A 19,504-nucleotide genomic window follows, 5' to 3' on the forward strand; every position below is an offset into this window, starting at 1 on the left:
ACAGGCGGCACAATTCGACAAAGCGTGATAAACGCAAAAGCGCGTGCGTGGGACGTATTCCGGCAAAGAAAAGGTTCGGCGAGTCGTAAAGGGTGCAAAACCAGTCACAGAAATAATGCCCTGGTTAACCATTTGCCATTTGACTGCCAGGTGGGTACAGAAATCATCCACAGTGACAGGGTTAAAAAATTATAAAAAAAAAAAAAAAAAAAAAAAAAAGCTTCCAAACAAAACATTTCTACAATTTGAAAAAGCAAACGGAAAATGTAACGTACGGCACTGAGGCAAACATCCACCATCAACGTCACCACAATATACAATATAAAACAAGATGGCACGGCACAGGCGGGGTTACTGAGCGCGGGGTGCGTTATAACTCACCCCCTGCGGTATAACGCCCGGACGCCCCGCACCCGACCATCACTTATACAGCACACACAACATCTTTTAAAGAGGAACGGTCACATTCTAGATTATTCCACAATTTAACCCTTTACCCTAAAAGTAACATTCCGGTTTTATACCGATACAGAAATGACCTGTTATTTTTCTGCTAAAATAATAAAAACGTGTGAAAGCTCCCTGCTCGGGTGGACAGTAAGACTCCGATACATTTTTTTGGGAAACGGAGGCCTTGGTCACAACAGTATTAACTTAAAAGAAAAACAGAGCTTTAAATAAAAAAAACTAAAAAAAAAAAAATCAATAGTAACGGCTAAATCTCAGAAACGTGACAGTTCCTTTCCATTTCATTTAAAATATTAGGCATAAAAAGAAGAGGGTAGAGGCTAAAAAAACGGAGAGGCACAAGAGGGTGAGACGAGTTCCTTAATATAGAAGAGCAAAGGGCTGGAACATGGCGACGGCCTCACGTTATTCAGCGTTTAGCTGGAGAGTTATGGGTTAACAATTCACCTCTTAGAGGGTCCAAGCGGCTGCGGGATGACGGAGGGGCTACGAGCAAGGTTAGATTAAAATATTACAACACGATCTATCACGACCGGCATAGACGTACCATGAAGGGGTCACGATTGGAAGATCACCCTGACTGTAGCCCAGTTGGGCCGTTTCGTGGCTCTAGCGGAGTGCTTTTGATTTTAAAACCAGTAAAACAACAAGTTACACAGATCGGATCAACAAAATAGTCTAGAAAGTACTTTTTAACCCCCAGAATCAACACCCGTCTTCTGTGGCCTGGCATTCTAACAAAGAACGGGTCCCTTTAGAGTTTGGTGGCTCTCGACCAGATCCCGCCAATGGTTTGTAAATCTAAAAATGAGCATTCCAGCACGGAAACAGTTAAAAGAAGATTCATTATAAAAATCACATCTTACACGCGCGTGCGAAGGACCATTAGGTCTTTAGCTCAACCACGGACAATGCATTATCCACAACAAGTCCTCTTTTAAGGTTCTCCGTGTCAGAGCGCTCACGTGAGCGGGAACACGCGTTTCCGTGTACAGGTATAGCTACAGGTATGCAGCGAATACACGTCAGATATATGGAGGATACAGAAGAAAATAAGGGAAGATCCAAAAAAAAGGCAGGAGAAGCCACAGCTCTATCCAATCCATCTCAAACGCCATGCCCCGTTCATACGCCGTCATTACAGAGGACGTGAAAGTGCTTACGGCCTGCCAGAGGCATCAGCTGACACCAAGCCACACGCACCAGATACACACACATACACGTTACATGCACTGCTAGGATTTTCTACAGGTTTGGAGATGCCAGCTCCAATGTGTCACATACAGATACACACAGATGTGTACACACACACACACACGCCAACATGGGCTCACAGGTCATAGGACAGCGCTAGGGTGGGGGGGTTGTGTGTCAGCAGACCGGCAGTGGTGTTGTGTCGCAGCGGAAGGAGTCTTGCTCATGGCTGAAGTTCCTCGAACAGCTCCTTCTGATTGTCCAGCAGGAACTTGGTGAAAGTGTTGATGGGGTTTATGGCTTTTAAAGTCATGGCCGCGTCCTTTGCCCACAGGAAGTTTGGCCCAAACACCACGGCCAGGTTTGTGTTCGTCATCTTATTCTCAGAGCTGCGTTCGGACACCTGAGAAACAATCAGAGCACAGGTTAGGTGGCTACAGCTCAACCAGGCCGGTCCTGCAGCCCGTCGCCCCCATCACGATCCCAACCTGCACGAGGAAGGCTGTGAGGAACCGGAGGACTTCATAATTCTCCGCTGGCAGGGTCTGCAGAATCTGGCGCGTTGACTCCACTTTCTTCTCTTGCTCTAGATCTGAAAATCAAAGGGTTGGTGCAATCATTAAAAAAACAAAGACAAAGAAATATGCCGGGGCCAAGAATATATAAGGGTATCTAATTATTTGAAGCCAGGAAAAGCCAAAGCAATGCATCCGGTTGATTATATTCTAATAATGTTTCCATGGTGCCTAAACTTGGACTGTCGCCACTTTTCTGTACTTTGTGTAGAGGTGTTGCTGGTGTTAGAAAACAAACAACAAAATACTAATATATAACTTCATATCTCATGTTATCCACTCACTGGAGAAAGAGACCACAAAGTTGTACAGGTTATAAGTCAGCAGCGGGTCAGGGAGCTCGCGGAGGAAAGTCTTGAGGATGACCGCAGGAAGGTGGACATCTTCGTAGTCTTGGAAACTAACTTGTACCCCTAGTGGAAAAATAATGAGTAAAAATAAATGAACAGCAGACAAAAGCTGTATGTAAGCTAATAACTAAGCATTTAAGTAGCTAAAGAATTTCTTTCGCTGTTCCACTGGCAAAAAATATGGCCGGTCAAAGAGAACACCAAAACATTCTGGGAACGTGACTCTGTCCATGACAAGACACCCACCCATGTTATACTTCTGCTGAACCTCCCGGAGAACTTGAGTGCTGGCTGATCTCCGAAATATCCCCTCCGTGCTCAGAGCTGCAGAGAGAAGAAAGAAGAAGAAAGAGAAGAAAGAAGAGAAGAGTGTGTAAAAAAATTATTATTATTATTATTATTGACAATCATCCTAAACGTTCTATGAATGTGCCTGGCAGATCTCGTGCTAACCTCTAGGATGGAATAGAGTATTTCACTTACGGTATTTATTCTACAGAAATTAACCGGGATGATTTATTATATGGGCTTGTGTTTGTTTCGGACAGTCATTGGTAATATAACTTAGGAGATAAACCCCGTTATGTGTTTGAAATTCGTGCAGACAGCTGAGGGTCGCTGGAGGAACCGAGGAGCTGCATTATTACTTAGGCTGTTACTACACCTCAGATGGGATATTAAACATGCGTAATGGACGGCCAACTACGCTTGTCATCCGGAAGGTACTCATTGGGGTCGGCCCTTCATAATGGATAGTGAAGTCAATACTTTCATGGGGCTTTCTTTCAAGGCCCTATATCATGGAAAATGTTTGATCTCCTGTCTAAACCAGGAAGGGCCATGACGATAAAAAAAACTCACCAACTACTATGGGATTATGGGCAATGTTTTGCTAGGATGTTCCTGAACCCATTGTCCACCACGACATTGCGGCAAACCGAGCACCAAGGACTCACCGTTCTCCTGCAGGTAGGACACCGTCTCCTGTATAACCTGGGGTATACTCCCGTTCTCGGGGCTCTTATTTTTTAGGCTGTATAGCAGAAAATTAAGAAGAGCACAATTAGAAGGTGTGATGTAAGAAAAAATACAAAAACAAACGAGGGGATGTTTTGGGAAGGGCTTGGTTTCGGTACTCACTGCTGCAGAGAAACCCCAAACTGCTGGTTCGGGAGAGGGGGACGCGGCGGGGTGGGCTTCTGGAAAGATGCCGGCGGTGTCTTCAGGTTAGAGCGGATAGCCTCGTCATATCTGCAGAAGCAGTAGAGGTAAGACGCTACATTTTAGAACTGTCATTTTACAGATTCCGTGCCATTACTTAAGTACTTGGTATCCGGTATTATTACTTGAGTATTTGCTTGGGGATTCCCAGCTGCTCCAGCTTCATGTGCTCCTCGAGGTCACTCAAATAATTCGCGTAGAAAATCTTCCTGCCAAACTTGAAGCTGAAAGCAAAAAAAAGGTGTAATAAAAAAAACGAACATTCTGAAACATGATGGATGAAACATGATGAATATGGTATTAGCCTGAATGCCCTCCATCTGTCTTATAATCAAAACTTAAATGAAACCGATTTAAAAAAATGCACAAAATGATCATGTATTAGATTTATTTTCACATTTAAGTGTGCTTACTAGAATCATCCCCATACAGTTAAAATGTACGTAGATTACTTTAAAAATAAGCTTTAGAAGATGCGTTGCTTGCTTCAATATCTGTACGGATCAGTCCCACCACCTCCCCCCGTATTCAGAGGGTTTGTACCTGATCAGAGGCTTAAACAGAATCAGCAAAGTCTTGATGAACATGGTAGGATGGACTATGTACAGGGCCTTAATGTTTTTCTTGTACCTAAGTACACAAAGGAAGAGCAGCAAGGGTTAAACAAGGCAGATGCGACTAAGCAAACACTCTTGCGCACAACTGTGAATTATCTATGCTTTGATAGTGATGCCTAGCGGTGCTTTCTCCCCGAGCGTGAAGCTTACTTGCGATCAAACTCCCGGTAGGCGTCCCTTAGCCAGCCCAGAGACGGCTTATTCTCGCTGGTCAGTCCGTGGTGCAGGTAAACCAGCGTGTAGTCGCTCTCTACGTACTGATCCAACGTGTGCTTCAGGTACCTAAAGACGAAGCGACACAATCACAGGGCGGCCTTTACACAGCGCGCAGGGCCAAGCTGATCAGCGTAGGAGTTTGGCTTAGGAAACCATAATCCTTTAGAAGAGCCAAACGCAGACACTAAAGATGCGCGACAGCCTGTTCTTTTTAAATGACATCATACAGCACACACGTGACAATAAAAGTGCTAAGCCTTCTACGACACATACAACAGTACGTCATGAAGCTATTGGATTCATGGAACATGCACACGTCAGATATAACACACACCCGTTCAAAAGTTTGGCGTCACTGAGCTGTTTTCACGTTAGACACGGACATTTCTGGCTGTAACATAATTGGAAATGCTTTTCTAATCATCAATTAGCCATTTCAACTTAAACTTGGATCAGCGAACACAACGTGCCATTGGAACACAGGAGTGATGGGAGTGATAAAGGGCCATTGGAACACAGGAGTGATGGGAGTGATAAAGGGCCATTGGAACACAGGAGTGATGGGAGTGATAAAGGGCCACTGGAACACAAGAGTGATGGGAGTGATAAAGGGCCATTGGAACCCAGGAGTGATGGGAGTGATAAAGGGCCAGTGGAACACAGGAGTGATGGGAGTGATAAAGGGTCTCTGTACGCCTATGAAGAGATTCCATTAAAAATCAGCAATCTAATTGCTGCTTAATTCCAACAAATCCAGGGACTAAACTGTTCTATTCGCAGCGCAGTCCCTGAGCAAAAAATTTAACAAATCGCGAAGCACTTACTGCAAAAGCTTTATGTGGTCCAGTTCATGGCAGGGAGGCAGTCGGCAGGCGCTGAACACCACAATCTTCCGTCCGTATTTATCATCACCTATGGGGGAGACATTTCTGAGTTATCAGGCCAGACAGAGGTGGGGGTTATCACCGCTGGGGGTAAACGAACATAAAAAAGGAGTTTTTTATGTTCTGTTTTGATTCCCCGGCTCTTGCATTACGTAGATATTCACAGCCGCTCGGCATAACCATTGGGTTTTTGCTCAGTAATGTTTCTCACTGTGAATACATACGCTGCCCGATCTAGGGAAAAGTACACAAAGGGGTACGTTTACTAAGAGGTGCTGGAGGAGAGAAATTCCAGTATTCCGTCATTTTTATCACCAAATATTGATAGGGAAGTAAAATTAAGCAGAAATTTAGCAACCAAATCCGGGTGGAAAAGATATTTTTCCAGGTTTGTTAATGCTGGGCAAACTCTGATGCATTTTAATTTTATTTGAATAAGCAGCAGTAGGCCGATTCTACATCATCCCGGAAGATCGATGGTCGAATCAGGCACTAAGGTGTGATGCTGCCCTCGTGGATTAAGGAGGCGAGACATCTGAGCCACTCTTTGCCCAGACCGCTTGCTCTCACGGAGATGAGGGGCACGAGACCCTCGGTCAGTTGGGCGGCTGGGCTGCAGCTCTGACGAAGCACACCATGACGAGGAAGGGCTTAAAGAACGTGATTCGATGCCCCGGCAGGAGGCTTATCCATTTAAAGGCCACGTCATGGTGAAGGACATGCAGGGGAGGGTTTTTTAGCTTTTTTTATTGTTGTCAAACGTTCTTTTTTTCCCTTATAGGGAAGCCTGTCCTCAAAACTGCCAACGCACAGCAGCTGGAGGTTGTGAGAAATGACTCTTATCCTCCATCCCTGGAGAGTTTGAGAGAAGCCACAGCTATTAATAACACGAAGGACGGGAAGAAAACAGACTGCTGTCCGCGGGGGGCCATGTCCGCCGGATTATATTTTTCTAACCTTGCAGGAACGGCCATTATTACCGACCTGTCCATCAACTTCACCAGCCGAGCCGGCCTGGTCTCGCTGTATTATATATTTAAAAGGAGACTTGTATGGGAAACATTTTGTGTAATTCAAACAAATGCTACAAGACGCCGGACCCGATTCATTCACCGTTATTTATTATTACAGATGTTCCTCACCTAAACTGCTTTATTGTTTAATAATTATTATTATTTTTTATTTTAATAATACTGCGTATTTTAATTTATGGAATGCGCCTTTTGAATTGCCCCGAGTCCCCATTGCTGACTTAGGGTGATGGGATTAGCTGGGGGCCGGCACACGGATCATCGATCACTTATTGAATTTACTACATAGTCCGGCCAGGGAGGTATATGAACCTGGGACAATGAAAAGTAAAGCAGACGGGATCCCGGGAGTATATAAGCGATCCAGCGCCTAAAATAACTCAATTATATGAAAATAAACAAAAGAATTAAACAAAATCGAACACACTCTAGGTAAAATACTTTATGTTACAATGCCTTTCTTTCCCTGGGAAGCTCGTGGATACTCTGCAACATGATCCGCGCATAAAAATCCAGAGGAGACCGAACAGATCCAACATGACTAAGCCACCAAGGTATGCCAGAAATGTCTTATTTATTTAGCTAAAAAAGGGAACAAAACTAACAAAAAAAAGTATCCACAGCTGAAAACAGATCTGGGACGAGTGGCGAGGAAACCAATAGATTTTATCTTTGGAATGCACACGAAGAGGAATTTTGAGAGGCCGATCCACATACCTGTAACAAACCCTCAGCATCACCTGGTGAAAGTCACCCCACAGTCTCTAACACCCATACATGCGCAATCACCAGGTACAGCCGTGACATGTAAGCAGCACTCCACAGAAACATTTCCTTTTTTTTTTTGGCACGTTGTCCACAAAAAAAGAAATGAAACTTCGAACACTCACCGGCCACCTCTACAATCTGATGCCGAGCGATGTCATAGTAAGGGTCGTCCCAGCGAAGGTGGGTGACGGGGTCGGGTGAAGCTTTAGAGTCTTCGGCTGCGCAACAAAACACACGTGTCCACCTTCTAATACATCACGAATAACAAAGAGAAGGCTAAACCGTCTCAGCGATTTATTAGTAACTTTGTCTACGATGATTACGTGCAACCCAACTAAGAAACTCCATCGCAGTCCCAAAACTGGTTATGAGAATTGTAAGCAATTTGTTTCCCGTCGCTATTATATTGGTTAATTACCAAATAATTACATGAGGAATTAATGCATTCTGGGAAAAATAGCTGAATAAGTAGACATTATACGGGGCCGGCCAAGCTCTTCATTGTGGGACCTTAATGACGTATATTTAAGTCAAGAAAACTCTTGCCTACTCTCCCTTTATTGACTGAACCCCAGTGTTGTTCGGTGCTTGTACAATCTCCTATTGGGAGATAATATTGGGGCGGGTGAACAAAGCGATGCCCAGGTCAGATTTTATAACTAACTCATCTTCGAAACGTTCATTGAAAACCCCTATTCTCCCACGTCTTAGTAGCCAACGTAGAACCTGGCAGACCGTAGCGACGCGATTATTATCACCTGGCTTTGGGAAGTCCTGGACATCATCGGAAGGCCAGTTCTTGTCATCCAGCGAAGCAAGTTTCAGCTGATCCAGAGACAGGTTAGTTACATCTTTATCCAAATCGTCGTGGAGGTCCGACAGGGGATCTGAAGCCATCCTGCTCTCTGAGGAAAGATAACGAGGGGTAAGGAATCCAGATTATCCGTCTGAGAATATCTAATGGAGAACTCAGCATCAGGCGTGGAACTCCTTAATTACTCTACAGAAGTCCTGGGGATTCCGTTGACCTCCCAGGAGCCAAACAAAGCTCCACAGAACAATCTGACACGGCCACCAAACGGCACGTTTCAGAACGATCTCCAGACATCTCCTGTCTGTACACACGCACACACATACACCATGTGAGGGTCTTTTGTTGCAGGGGCAAAAAGGAAGAGCGACTCGTTAATCTTTTGGGGTCAAAAAGCATGTGGCGACGCCACCGAAAGATCACAGTCAAGGGTCAACCTAACCCTCAGCAAAAATCTTCCAAAGATTCAAGATTGGGTCATGAAGGTAACCAAATGCATTTAAAAAAAAAAATCAGGAATTTTTAGGGTGTTTTTCTGGTTTTAATGCACGGGGTCTAACGAGCATGTGTATAAAGTGCTATCGCTGATTCCATTGGGAGCATTTTCCTGCCAGAAAGGGGTTTTCAGCAGCCAAAACCGTCCCAAATTTGGGAGAGAGGGGGGCCGCACGCGGCAGCATCTCCTGGGGGTCCGTCATTATTTACAGATAAAGAATGCATATTAAAACACGTGAAGGCTGTTCGGGAGAACAGGCCGTCTCTTTAACTTGGATCTCCGTTACAGTAAGCGGCTGGTTGTCCTTTCTAATAGGAATTTCACATTAAAGAGAATGCGGGGGGGGGGGCGGGGGCTCTTCTCACGGAGGAAACGGCTTCCCACAAACAATATGATCTTTTTCTTCATATCTATATTACACATCTTACAAAAACGGAATGACATAATACGCAAAAAATTTTTCAAAAAAACAACAAAAAGAAAAAAAAAAAAAACAGAACCGAAAAAGCAGAAGACAAATAACGAGGAAGATCTTATATGATTGTTCCTTTTAAATAAAAACTTCCGCCCCGTCAGGCTCTTTGTCCGCAGGGGAGATAAGCGGTTTAACGGACCCCTTAAGAATAATGGCCCATACAACCAAACAATATTCTTCATCATACCGCAACTGTTTAGTAAATAAGCCCCGATATTTCAGCGTACATCAGCGTTCCCTTGAAATATCGCGTTGTTAATCGCCAAATCTATCTGAAACGCAGGAGCTCTTTTCGCTAAGATCAAAATAAGAAGAAAAAAAATAACACAAGCGATAGAAGAAAGTAAACGACGGATCAAGACGCTCGCGGATAAGGAGTTTTCCCCGGAGTCGGATCCTTTTATTTTCTGTCTACAGGGAACATCGTCTTATGCTGAAGGTTAAAAGTCCGGACCTCGTAGACGCTGTCCAAATGAGAGCGGAAGAAACGCTCCGCAAGCATTCATCCTCGCATCGAGAGCCGCAAACACAGGACCAGCTATCAACGCGCTGGCAGAGCTCCCAGGGTTGGCGCATGTACAAAGAGGCTGGCGAGCCTGCGAATTGTCAGCTGACAGGTCAAGCCCTAATACGCACCTGATTATTTATTACATGCAACGACCTCTGACCTCTCGCAATGTCCCGTGGAGTCTAATTAAAGCAATCCTTTAGAGTTACATGATGAGAGCCACTATTCTTCCCAAATAGTCGAAATCCAGCAGACACACTCGTTCTCATAGTAACTAAAATAAGGCGTGAACAGGCATTAACCCCGATGTTTCCTGTTCTTTTCTATGTTCCTCTGTCTGTAACCACAAGCAGCACGTTACCGTATAAACGAGGAGCTGCCCATCCTCCCCAATCATAGCCGTAAACTGACAATAAATAATAATATTATTAATAATTCTATTTGGCTGCTACACTTGGAAGAGGGATCCGTTCGTTCCTAAATACCTTAGAAGACAGAGCCCTTCCGAGTAGATCGCGTACAATAGAAGGTCCTCCCCGCTGCACTCGGATCTCGGGGGTCTGAATGTCATGCAGTGAATGGTTACGTTTTTTTGTTTCATCGCAGCGCATCACGAAACAAAGCAGGAACATCAGCTACATTCAGATACTTCTCCTGCTTTACGGAGACCATTGTACAGCACCGCGGAGTATGATGGCGCTACACACCACAATAGATAATTATCCTCCTACAGCCTGCATCGGATGACAGCTACCTGTTTACCATGTGCTGTCCTTACACCCATAAAAAACAATGCATTGTGAGCCCGTACATGTACAGGCTTTGTCATGAAAGGGTTACTCATAGTATCTAGATGTATTATTTACAGGTACGAGTTATGCTGGAATTCCAAGCATTGTAACCTGTATGCATGAAGGCGGAGGGGTGGAGGAGTGCATCTGTATCTACTACTCCTCCTGAGTACAAATACGAAAGTCTACCGAAGCAACTTGTCCAGACAAACGGGATTTGCCTTCAGGCTTTTACACTCGCAGACGGCCATCACTCTGCGCATTAGACACAAATCGGGTACAAGTCCGAGGGCGTCTTAGAAACAGAAGCTGCCGGCAGATCGGCCCCATTCGGCCCCCGTCTAGTCGCCCGTTTCTCCTGCTGTAAAAACTCAAACCTGTCGTTGGTCTCGTCTTAGATTCAGGAGCCGTATCCCTGCCCCATGCATGTTTAATACCCTCACTGTATTACCCTCTCCTTATCACCAGCATAGTAACACATGAAACCTTAATGCTCATTGGATCCTTCTGCTGGTTACCATGGTGATAACATCACTTTTACAAAACCCAACGTCTTGCTTTAAACAGCTATCCAATAAGACGGCGCAAACCGCAGTTATAGACGGCATCGCCTCCCAGTAAGAGACCTACAAATTTAAGAGATGACCTCATCACAATCAGAGAAAGTTAACTATTTACCAGGAAGAGACGTCCTATTTCCAGCTATTCAATGGGACGAGACTTCCTCTAGAGCGTAAGCTTTGCGAGCAAACCCACTATACCTAACGCATGGGTTCGTCTCAGTCTGTCCGTTCTAGTTTTGATAAAAAGGTTTTGTACCGCGTTAGCCGTTGAGAAAACAGGAGAAAAGTATAGTTAAAATGATACCATTTATTGGCTAACTGAGAGTTTGATTGCGAGCTCTCGAGACCAAGTTGTTAGGTCCCTTCCTCAGGCATTAATGAAGCTAACACAGACTTATCTAAATACAAAAGCACAATTCACACGTTATCAAAGACATTAGATAAACACAGAGGTATTGGGGAATTTGTTCAGCAGTAAATTAGTTGGACTAGTAGAGATCCAATGGACAGATATGGTTCAATCAAAGCATGTTGGTCAGTTCACTCCCTGGTTAGAGGGGCCATAAAACCATTTGACAGATGCCAGATCCATGAAGGAGTCAAATGTTCCCAGGAATAAGTTGTTTGTAGTGAATTCGAATTGTGGGAGGATTAATGGTTGGTGATGTTATAATGGTTCTAGTTTTGTCAGACCCTTTGAATGTAGGGACTGTTAGAAGCGCTGCGGACATTGTTGGCGCCATATTAATAAAAGATAACATATGAGACACCCTTGTAACCGTCAGCCTGGTAATGTTAATAATGGAGATCTCGGCGCACACAGGGCGTGAGCAAAGGTGTAATTACCTCACATCTCAGTTCCTTTATAATGGGAGAGGAAGAGACTGTTGTGCAAGTGAGAAAAAGGGAGCGCCAAGATAAATAAGACATGCTTTCAAAAATCAAGAGGGCCTCAGCAAGAGACATGGAGAAGAGATCTCCAGAGACACCCACAAGCAGGATGAGACTGCAGCTAGAAAGAAAAAAAAACTGTGGCATCACTCAGACAGACACTTAGAAACGTCTTCAAAAAGAGACAGTCCAACAACAGTCCAAAAAGAGAGATTTCAGAAAACGTCTCGCATCAGAACCACCCTCTCAGCATAGAAGATGATAACTTAAGTGATGACGACATAACCCTGGCTCCGCTTACTGACGTCACTTTTCATCGCAACCCCACCCCTCCCTCTCACCTCGGGAAGCAGCTCCCGGCGACGGTATGGATGTATATATATTTAGCGATGTATTAATATCTCAAGTCCCGTGCACTGGGCTCCTCCCGGATGATCCGAAAAACGCACAAATATCCGGGACCTCGGCGGAAAGGGAAGCCAGGTCCCCATGACAACTAGGCCCGCCCCCCACCTGTCAGAGGACTCATCTTCTCAGCCCTCTGGAAGGCGGATGTGTCTCAAGAAATGACTTCCGGTCGGTCCTGCTGAGGTCTGTTGCCTACCAGCCTGCTCTTGAGGCGGAACTGTTGTAAGTTTATGCTCTTCCTGGGGGAAATATTATTGTGTGTTCCATTTCCGGGAATGTTGAAGACAGAGCTCAGGTCTGTGCTGGGATATTACTGCGAGGTAAATGGGGAGAGAAAGAAGGCAGGGAAGTGAGGGAGAGAAGAACATGGACTCCATAAAGCTTTAGTCTGATGTAGTTTTAGATGTAAACTGTCATCTCTGCAGCACCAGCATTCCCAATTTCAACAAAGACCTGCCCTATTCTAACTGTGTATATATATATATATATATATATATATATATATATATAATGTATGTATGTGTATATATATATATATATGTATATGTGTGTGTGTTAGCGTGACCTTCAAGAAAATATAACCTGGAAAAAGATCACGTGCAGACCGTATGTGTCTTAGTTTTTCATAAATAAATAAAAATTATTGCACTATGTTACGTTATTCTTATCACAATAACATGATTCGAGAAAAAAGGCGATCCTAGCACAGTGATGTAATTATAGTCTATACAAGTCATTTGAGGATAGCGTTCTGTACAAGCGGGGTATTCTTCACTGCTTACAGTCCTTATTCCCGACAGATGATGTTCTTCCATTAGGGGTTAATAGTAGGCACAGATAATCTTTGTATAGTCCGCTAACTGCCTGTCTGCCTCTCTTCATTGCAGGCCATATGAATACATCATCACGTCCTCTGCCTACAGAATGCAAAGAAGATGCCGTCTGCCGGATTCTGCTCAGCCTCCCCCGTGGCCTGGCCCTGGGTCCTTCCCTCTCACAGAAAGAGGGCTTGGGATTGTGGTGGGTGGGGAAGGTACTAGAGAAAGGATCTCTTCTTCCCCCTCCCGTCCCTGATAGCGAAAATGGCCCATCAGATGAAAACGAGGTCAGCGTATATAAAGGCTGTTAGAATAAATACTAGTGTTTGGTTGTGTTATGGTTATAAAGCAAATATAAAGATATTTTTTTTAAAAAAAAAAAAAGGTCAAGTACTTTCTGAAGGTTCTTCAGCATCTTTGCTCAGCACCTGTCGATACTAGAATACGGTCCAAGCCTTGCTCTTTATACTTCCAATTTCTTGAACATGGTAGATACACGATCAACACAACCTATAAATGATTTAGCTTTTAGATTACATTTCTATCGATGGTTCCTTAATCTGGAACCTTCCTTCTTATAGAGCTTAAAAGTCTTCCCCTCACTGGTAAATTCTTATAATTTTTTGTATAGAACAATGTACGTGGCCAATAGGCTTAAATGTTTTTTTGTGGCTTTACAGGAAATATCATCATTATCAGACAGTGGCACTAATTGGTTGAGGTATGTATGAAACAGTTTCCATGTATTTATAACGTTCTATGGTATAGATAAATGATCATGGCACAACTAATAAGATCTTAAAGCAGTGTGCTGAAGCTGTATGAGTGGAGCTGAGGCTCATGTGAAAGAAGATAGTGTTGTCAGGTCCTACCTTTAATCAGACTTATTCCCATTATCCATCAAAAGCACTCTTTCCTTGCTGCTCGATGGCAACCTGTTGGAAATGCATAATATATTGTATGTGTACCTTTCCTGTAGTAATAGGGCCGCACTGGTGTTTTTCAGGTTTGCGAGGAAGAGTTCAAAGCAGGAGAATGTGAAGCTGTGTCGGTACGGAGGGGGAACTCTCCTCCGTGTTATCACCACCATTGAGACTGGTTCTGAGCTCCTGTATCACCAGGAGGAACACCAGCTCTGCACCAAACCTAACAAAGATCCAGTGAGTGATGGGAAAGATGTAGATGTGCAAGAGGGGAAGTGCGTGTCCCAAGAGTCTTTGCAATTCAGTGGAATGGAAGTACTGGGGAAGACAGATGGAGATGAACCAGCATCGGACACCAAAGAAATTTCTGAGGAAACCAGGCTCCAAATTATGTCGCCACAACCTGAGATCTCTGCTGTGACTCTGCACCCAAAAGTATCGCCTTCACCAGGGACACCAGAAATGGAGAACACCGTGTCTGCAACAACTGCAGAACCAGAAAGAGACCCGTTACCGGTTACTCTAGAACCAGAAGGGGCAAAACTGTCATTAAGTGTGGCTACACTAGAAAATAACTTATTGGACAAAGCAGCTGACATTCCCGTTACTGAACAGAGCACTCCAACACAATCTCATCTAATAGGTTTGTGTCTGAACACATTGTTCTTATTAAGGCTTTTTCAGTGACATTTGTGTTGTTTCCTTTTTGTTATTTGTTTTTTCTTTTAATATATATTGTAGAAAAAAATCAAATCAAGCATGAGGCTATAAAAACAGGAAACTTGTGTGTCCCATTCAATTCATAATTAAGACTTGAGGACTTGTTTATCCTCATCATGTAATATACACATAGCGTGATGTCAGGATATACACCCCCTAATACAGTATGTTAAAATGTATATATTCTGACATCATGTAAGAATATATGATGTCAGAATATATACATTTTAACATACTGGATTAGGGGGTGTTTTTTCACTCTATTCGTCCTTGTTTAAGAGAGTGTGATGTAATTACTCCCTTCATTCTTTGTTGATTATTGAAGCTTTATCTTTTAACTATACTGTACAATGTTACACTTCATAGAATAGGCAGACAATCACCTAATTCTCTGTGCGTATGGTTTTAGGACATGGTCACTCAAATTATCATTTTCTTTTATTTTTAGCAGAAAACCCAGCTGTTGACTGCTCCAGCACTGTGACAGAAGAGGGTATCATAAAAAGCTGCCTTCAAACGCCCCCAACGATATCCTCCCAAAAGATGCAGCAAAAAGCTGAAGATTCTGAACTGTGTTCTGGAACAAACGACACAGCCCATCGTAAGGACCACATAAACAAGGCTGAGAAAGTAGACTTAGACTGTCCAAAAGAGGGCAGCAAAAAACGAAAACCAAGTCTTGACACATCCGTTACCGAAGAAGAGAAGGCGTCAGCTGAACGTGAAGAAAGAACAGCAAAGGGGAAGAAGCGTAAGAGCCAGGCCAAGGTTCCTAGGAAAGAGTTGGAGTCAAAGAAAGAAAATTCTGCAAACTTAAGGGAGGCGGCAGATCTGAAAAAGAGAAAATCCAGAACTCAGGCTGAACGCAGATTCTCTTGTCAAGACTGTGGCAAAAGTTTCTTCCAGCTGAGTCACCTAAAGAGGCACGGTTTCACGCACAGCGGAAGCAAGCCCTACAGGTGCACGGAGTGCGATAAAAGCTACAGCTCAGAGGAGAGCTTTAAGGCTCATTTGCTGGCACACCGAGGGTTGCGCCCCTTCCAGTGTCCCCTCTGCGACAAAGCATACGGCACGCAGCGGGATCTTAAGGAACACTCCGTCCTGCACACCGGCCTGCGTCCCTTTCGTTGCGATGACTGTGGCAAGAGTTTCGCTCGCCGACCCACGCTTCGGTTTCACCGCAAAAACTACTGCAGTCCCGCGGGCCGTGACTTCAAACCGCGGCTCCACTGCAGCTTGTGCGATAAAGAGCTAGCCAACAGCTGCTCGTTGCGCAATCACATGCGCTTGCACACCGGGGAGAAGCCGTACACGTGCACAGACTGTGGCAGTTCTTTCCGACACAAGGGCAATCTGCGGAATCACCAAAGGCTTCACACTGGTGAGAAGCCTTATAAATGCCAGTATTGTGGGGACTCCTTCCCTCAGCAACCGGAGCTGAAACGCCACCTGATCATGCACACCGGGGAAATGCACTTATGCACTATTTGTGGCAAGGCGCTTAAAGACCCTCACACGTTGCGTGCTCATGAGCGTCTGCACACCGGCGAACGCCCTTTCTTGTGCCAGTACTGTGGAAAATCCTACCCTCTTGCCACCAAGCTCCGGCGCCACTTGAAATCACACTTGGAAGAGAAACCTTTCCGCTGCCATTTGTGTGGCATGGGCTACACCTTACAGCGCAGTCTGAAGCGACATCTACGCAGCCACAAAGACACAGATCAAAGTTCTATGACTGAGGATTCTCCTGGCACACCGGCGGCCGACTCCGAGTCGGAACATACTCTAGTCTTAGTACAGTTAGTGAATTCGGAGGAGGGCACCCAAGGACAAGGAGATGTATTAATTGCTAACTTTTCCGAGAACTCTGAACTTGGCCCGTCACAGGACCCTCCGACTCTTCTTCTACCCGTGGACTCCGAGATGCTCGAGATATCTTCCGGGGCAGATCAGGAGAAAGGTATCCTCTTACACAAAGAGCATAGTTCAAGCATGATACTGGTCCAAGAGGCCCTCGGATTTAGTGCAGTGGGTGAAGTGGTGGAGGTGGAATCGGGGACATGATTATTTATTTTTTTTACCATTTTTGTCTCATTTTAAAGATACATTAAGCCTCTCCTTATGATTGTGTTTTGCTGAGGCAGGTTGGCTTCTCCACAAGCCCTGTGTCAGCGGATTTATCCTGAATGCCTTAGTTTTCTGATTAGTTCCAGAACCACCTTTTGAAGATTACTGGGTTTCGACCTGTTTGATAAAACATAATGGATTCAGTGCAACTTGCGGCAAGCTGCTATGTTTTTACTGATCTCGCTGTAGGGCATGGATACCATACCCCGGGAGACAATTGTCAAGAGGACAGTAGTCATAACTCTCCATTGTGTATACAATTAAGGTTGGATTGACAGTTGTCTGGATGAATTATGAGACAAAATAACTAACACCTTTTACAACAGAAGAATGATTAAAGGTTGTGGGTAAAATAATCCTAAATACTTTTTATTTAATAGTAATAAATTCATAGTATGAATTAAAACAAAAAAAAAAAATCTACCCCTGTGAAGTACTGGTGCCCTCTTGTGGATGACATTTGATATTTTTTATGAGGATTTTCTAAAGATTGGTAAACTAAATTGGTTTATTTTATTTTTTTTCTTCTGTTTGCAAAAAAATTATATGCATCGATTGCAGGGTACTGCTTTATCCCGTTATACTATAGACATTTAATGAAAGAAATACTTCTATTGTCATTCATACTTATGTTATTTAATTAATAAAACAATATTACTTAGGAATATGACTTAAGGAGGTTGTTATTGAATAAATATTAATGACCACACCAGAAAGGAAAACCAGTTTATCAACATTTTTAATACTATTATATTTTTAGTAATTTTATTACATCATTGGTACAAATCTGACCTTAACAAGCTTTTACAACATATTGCTTATCCCAGAGGTGAATGAACAAGCGCTATGTTAAAGTAGAAAGTATCTAAGGTTCAAAGGTTTGGGGTCACTAAGAAATGTCCTTGATTTTGAAAGAAAAGTGCATTTTGTACATAAAAAAAAAATAAAAATAATGAAAGCTGGATATTTAATGGAATATCTTCATAGGCTACAGAGGTCCTTTATCACTCCCATCACTCCTGGGTTCCAATGGCATGTCGTGTTCGCTAATCCAAGTTTACGTTTAAAAGGCTAATTAAACGCTAGAAACCCCAATTGAAAACCGCTAGAAATCTTGTTTTCTCATGAAAACAGCCTGACCTCAAACCTTTGAACGCATGTATTTATATGATTTTAAGTACATAAAGAGATTTAACAAAGTAAAAGGAGGGAAGTTTATTTCAAACATTAGAACAAGAGGTCATAAACGTAAGGAAATAAAATGTTACTTTACGTGGTGGGTGGTAGATAAGTGGAACAGCCTCCCAGCAGAAGTGGTAGAGGCTAATGCAGTGAGGGGATTTAAACATACATAGCATAGGCTACTTAATCTGAGTAGAATAATGACTGAGGTCTGAGTTTTGTATCAGGAAAAGCAGGCAGAATAGATGGGGCGAATGGGTCTAATGTGCCATGAAATTGTGTTTCTCTGTATAAGGATCTTGATTGGATTTACCCTTTGAGTAAATTCAAGGCAGAAAACACTGATCCTTGAAAAATGGTGAAATAAAATGTTTTTGTGGGTGGGGCATTAGGGTGGACTGGGTGGAGCATTATGAAATGGTGTGGGTGGGGCTTTCATTAAGCCATGGTCACTGTTCTCCCTGAAAATATTGCATCTCAAAGTATGTAGTTGCGTTCTGGGGCGCTCACCTGGGGCTCTAAAAAGAGGCGGCACATTGTATAGTCTGGTTTGCACAGGACTGGGTACCAGAACATCAGACAGGTGGCAAGGGCAGTCAGTGAAGGGTGAAGAGGTGCATTCATAATAAGAAAGCACCGGCCATTATGAAGCCAGAGGAGAGGGGACACCCAGAAGGATTACAGGCATCAAATTAACAGGCTATACTAATAAAATACTAATTTAAAGAATGGCTTTGGGGAACAATGCTGAGGATATGAGGTGTGAGCGCCCACTAGCATCACGTGTCTTACACATGCCGGCCAGCAGGGGCGCTATCACTGGGAGTAACCGCATGTGCTGGGAGATACCAGCTCCATAGAGATACGGGATTCTTTACCGCAGCAGGAATAGAACATCCAGTTCTGTTCAATAAATAAAGAATACACAATAACCCTTTATAATTGGGGGAGCTGTTAGGGGAGAGGCCAGGGGCAGGGCTGTACGCAACCATTTCTATGCCTTTACAGTTGTTCTTATAAACTAATAGGCCTGTTGCAGTTTCTTTGGGGTTTAGTTAATTTTGGGTTGAGGGAAGGGTATTTACTCCTTCATTTAGGCATATGAATAATTCCGGCATGCACGATACAGGGCTAGAGGGGAATTTGTTAGTAACACCCCCTCCCACCACCACACTGTTTTTTTTGCATTGGTTTAGGACTGACCCTGCTCTTTGGACCTCTGTCCTAACTGTCATTTCACTCATGTCCCAAAATAAATATTTATTCTGTTAGACATGTAGGCGTACAGGGAACTGAAGAGATCGCTAAACAGAACAAATGTCTGACATCAAAATCATTGATGGCCTCTTAAGCCTTGCAGTATATTTTAGGATATATGAGCTCTGTGCGTTATGAGCTGCAGACGTGTCGCGTTATCAGAAGATGTACTCGGGTATAGAGCGGCTCCCGCTAGAAGGTTACGGTAGC

General features: G+C 43.7%; 2 protein-coding genes across 2 annotated transcripts; one reads left to right on the forward strand and one right to left on the reverse strand.

The window, feature by feature from the left end:
* Window positions 1–1,278: 1,278 nt before the first annotated feature.
* ARHGAP1 (Rho GTPase activating protein 1) lies at window positions 1,279–12,245 on the reverse strand. The gene is made up of 13 exons (XM_053448850.1): window positions 12,201–12,245; window positions 8,083–8,229; window positions 7,447–7,542; window positions 5,466–5,553; window positions 4,576–4,707; window positions 4,352–4,438; window positions 3,934–4,032; window positions 3,728–3,838; window positions 3,544–3,620; window positions 2,834–2,911; window positions 2,522–2,650; window positions 2,151–2,254; window positions 1,279–2,065 (listed from the first exon to the last, which is right to left on the reverse strand). Exons 2-13 carry the CDS (start codon window positions 8,219–8,221, stop codon window positions 1,886–1,888), a joined length of 1,320 nt encoding a protein of 439 aa, XP_053304825.1. The 5' UTR covers window positions 8,222–8,229; window positions 12,201–12,245; the 3' UTR covers window positions 1,279–1,885.
* ZNF408 (zinc finger protein 408) lies at window positions 8,285–16,792 on the forward strand. The gene is made up of 6 exons (XM_053449245.1): window positions 8,285–8,466; window positions 9,524–9,723; window positions 13,155–13,372; window positions 13,766–13,806; window positions 14,092–14,651; window positions 15,177–16,792. The coding sequence occupies exons 1-6, from the start codon at window positions 8,285–8,287 to the stop codon at window positions 16,790–16,792; spliced, it is 2,817 nt and encodes a 938-aa protein (XP_053305220.1).
* Window positions 16,793–19,504: the final 2,712 nt, after the last annotated feature.

This window comes from Spea bombifrons, chromosome 10 (assembly GCF_027358695.1).
Source record: "Spea bombifrons isolate aSpeBom1 chromosome 10, aSpeBom1.2.pri, whole genome shotgun sequence".
In the NCBI taxonomy this organism is placed as follows: Eukaryota; Metazoa; Chordata; class Amphibia; order Anura; family Pelobatidae; genus Spea; species Spea bombifrons.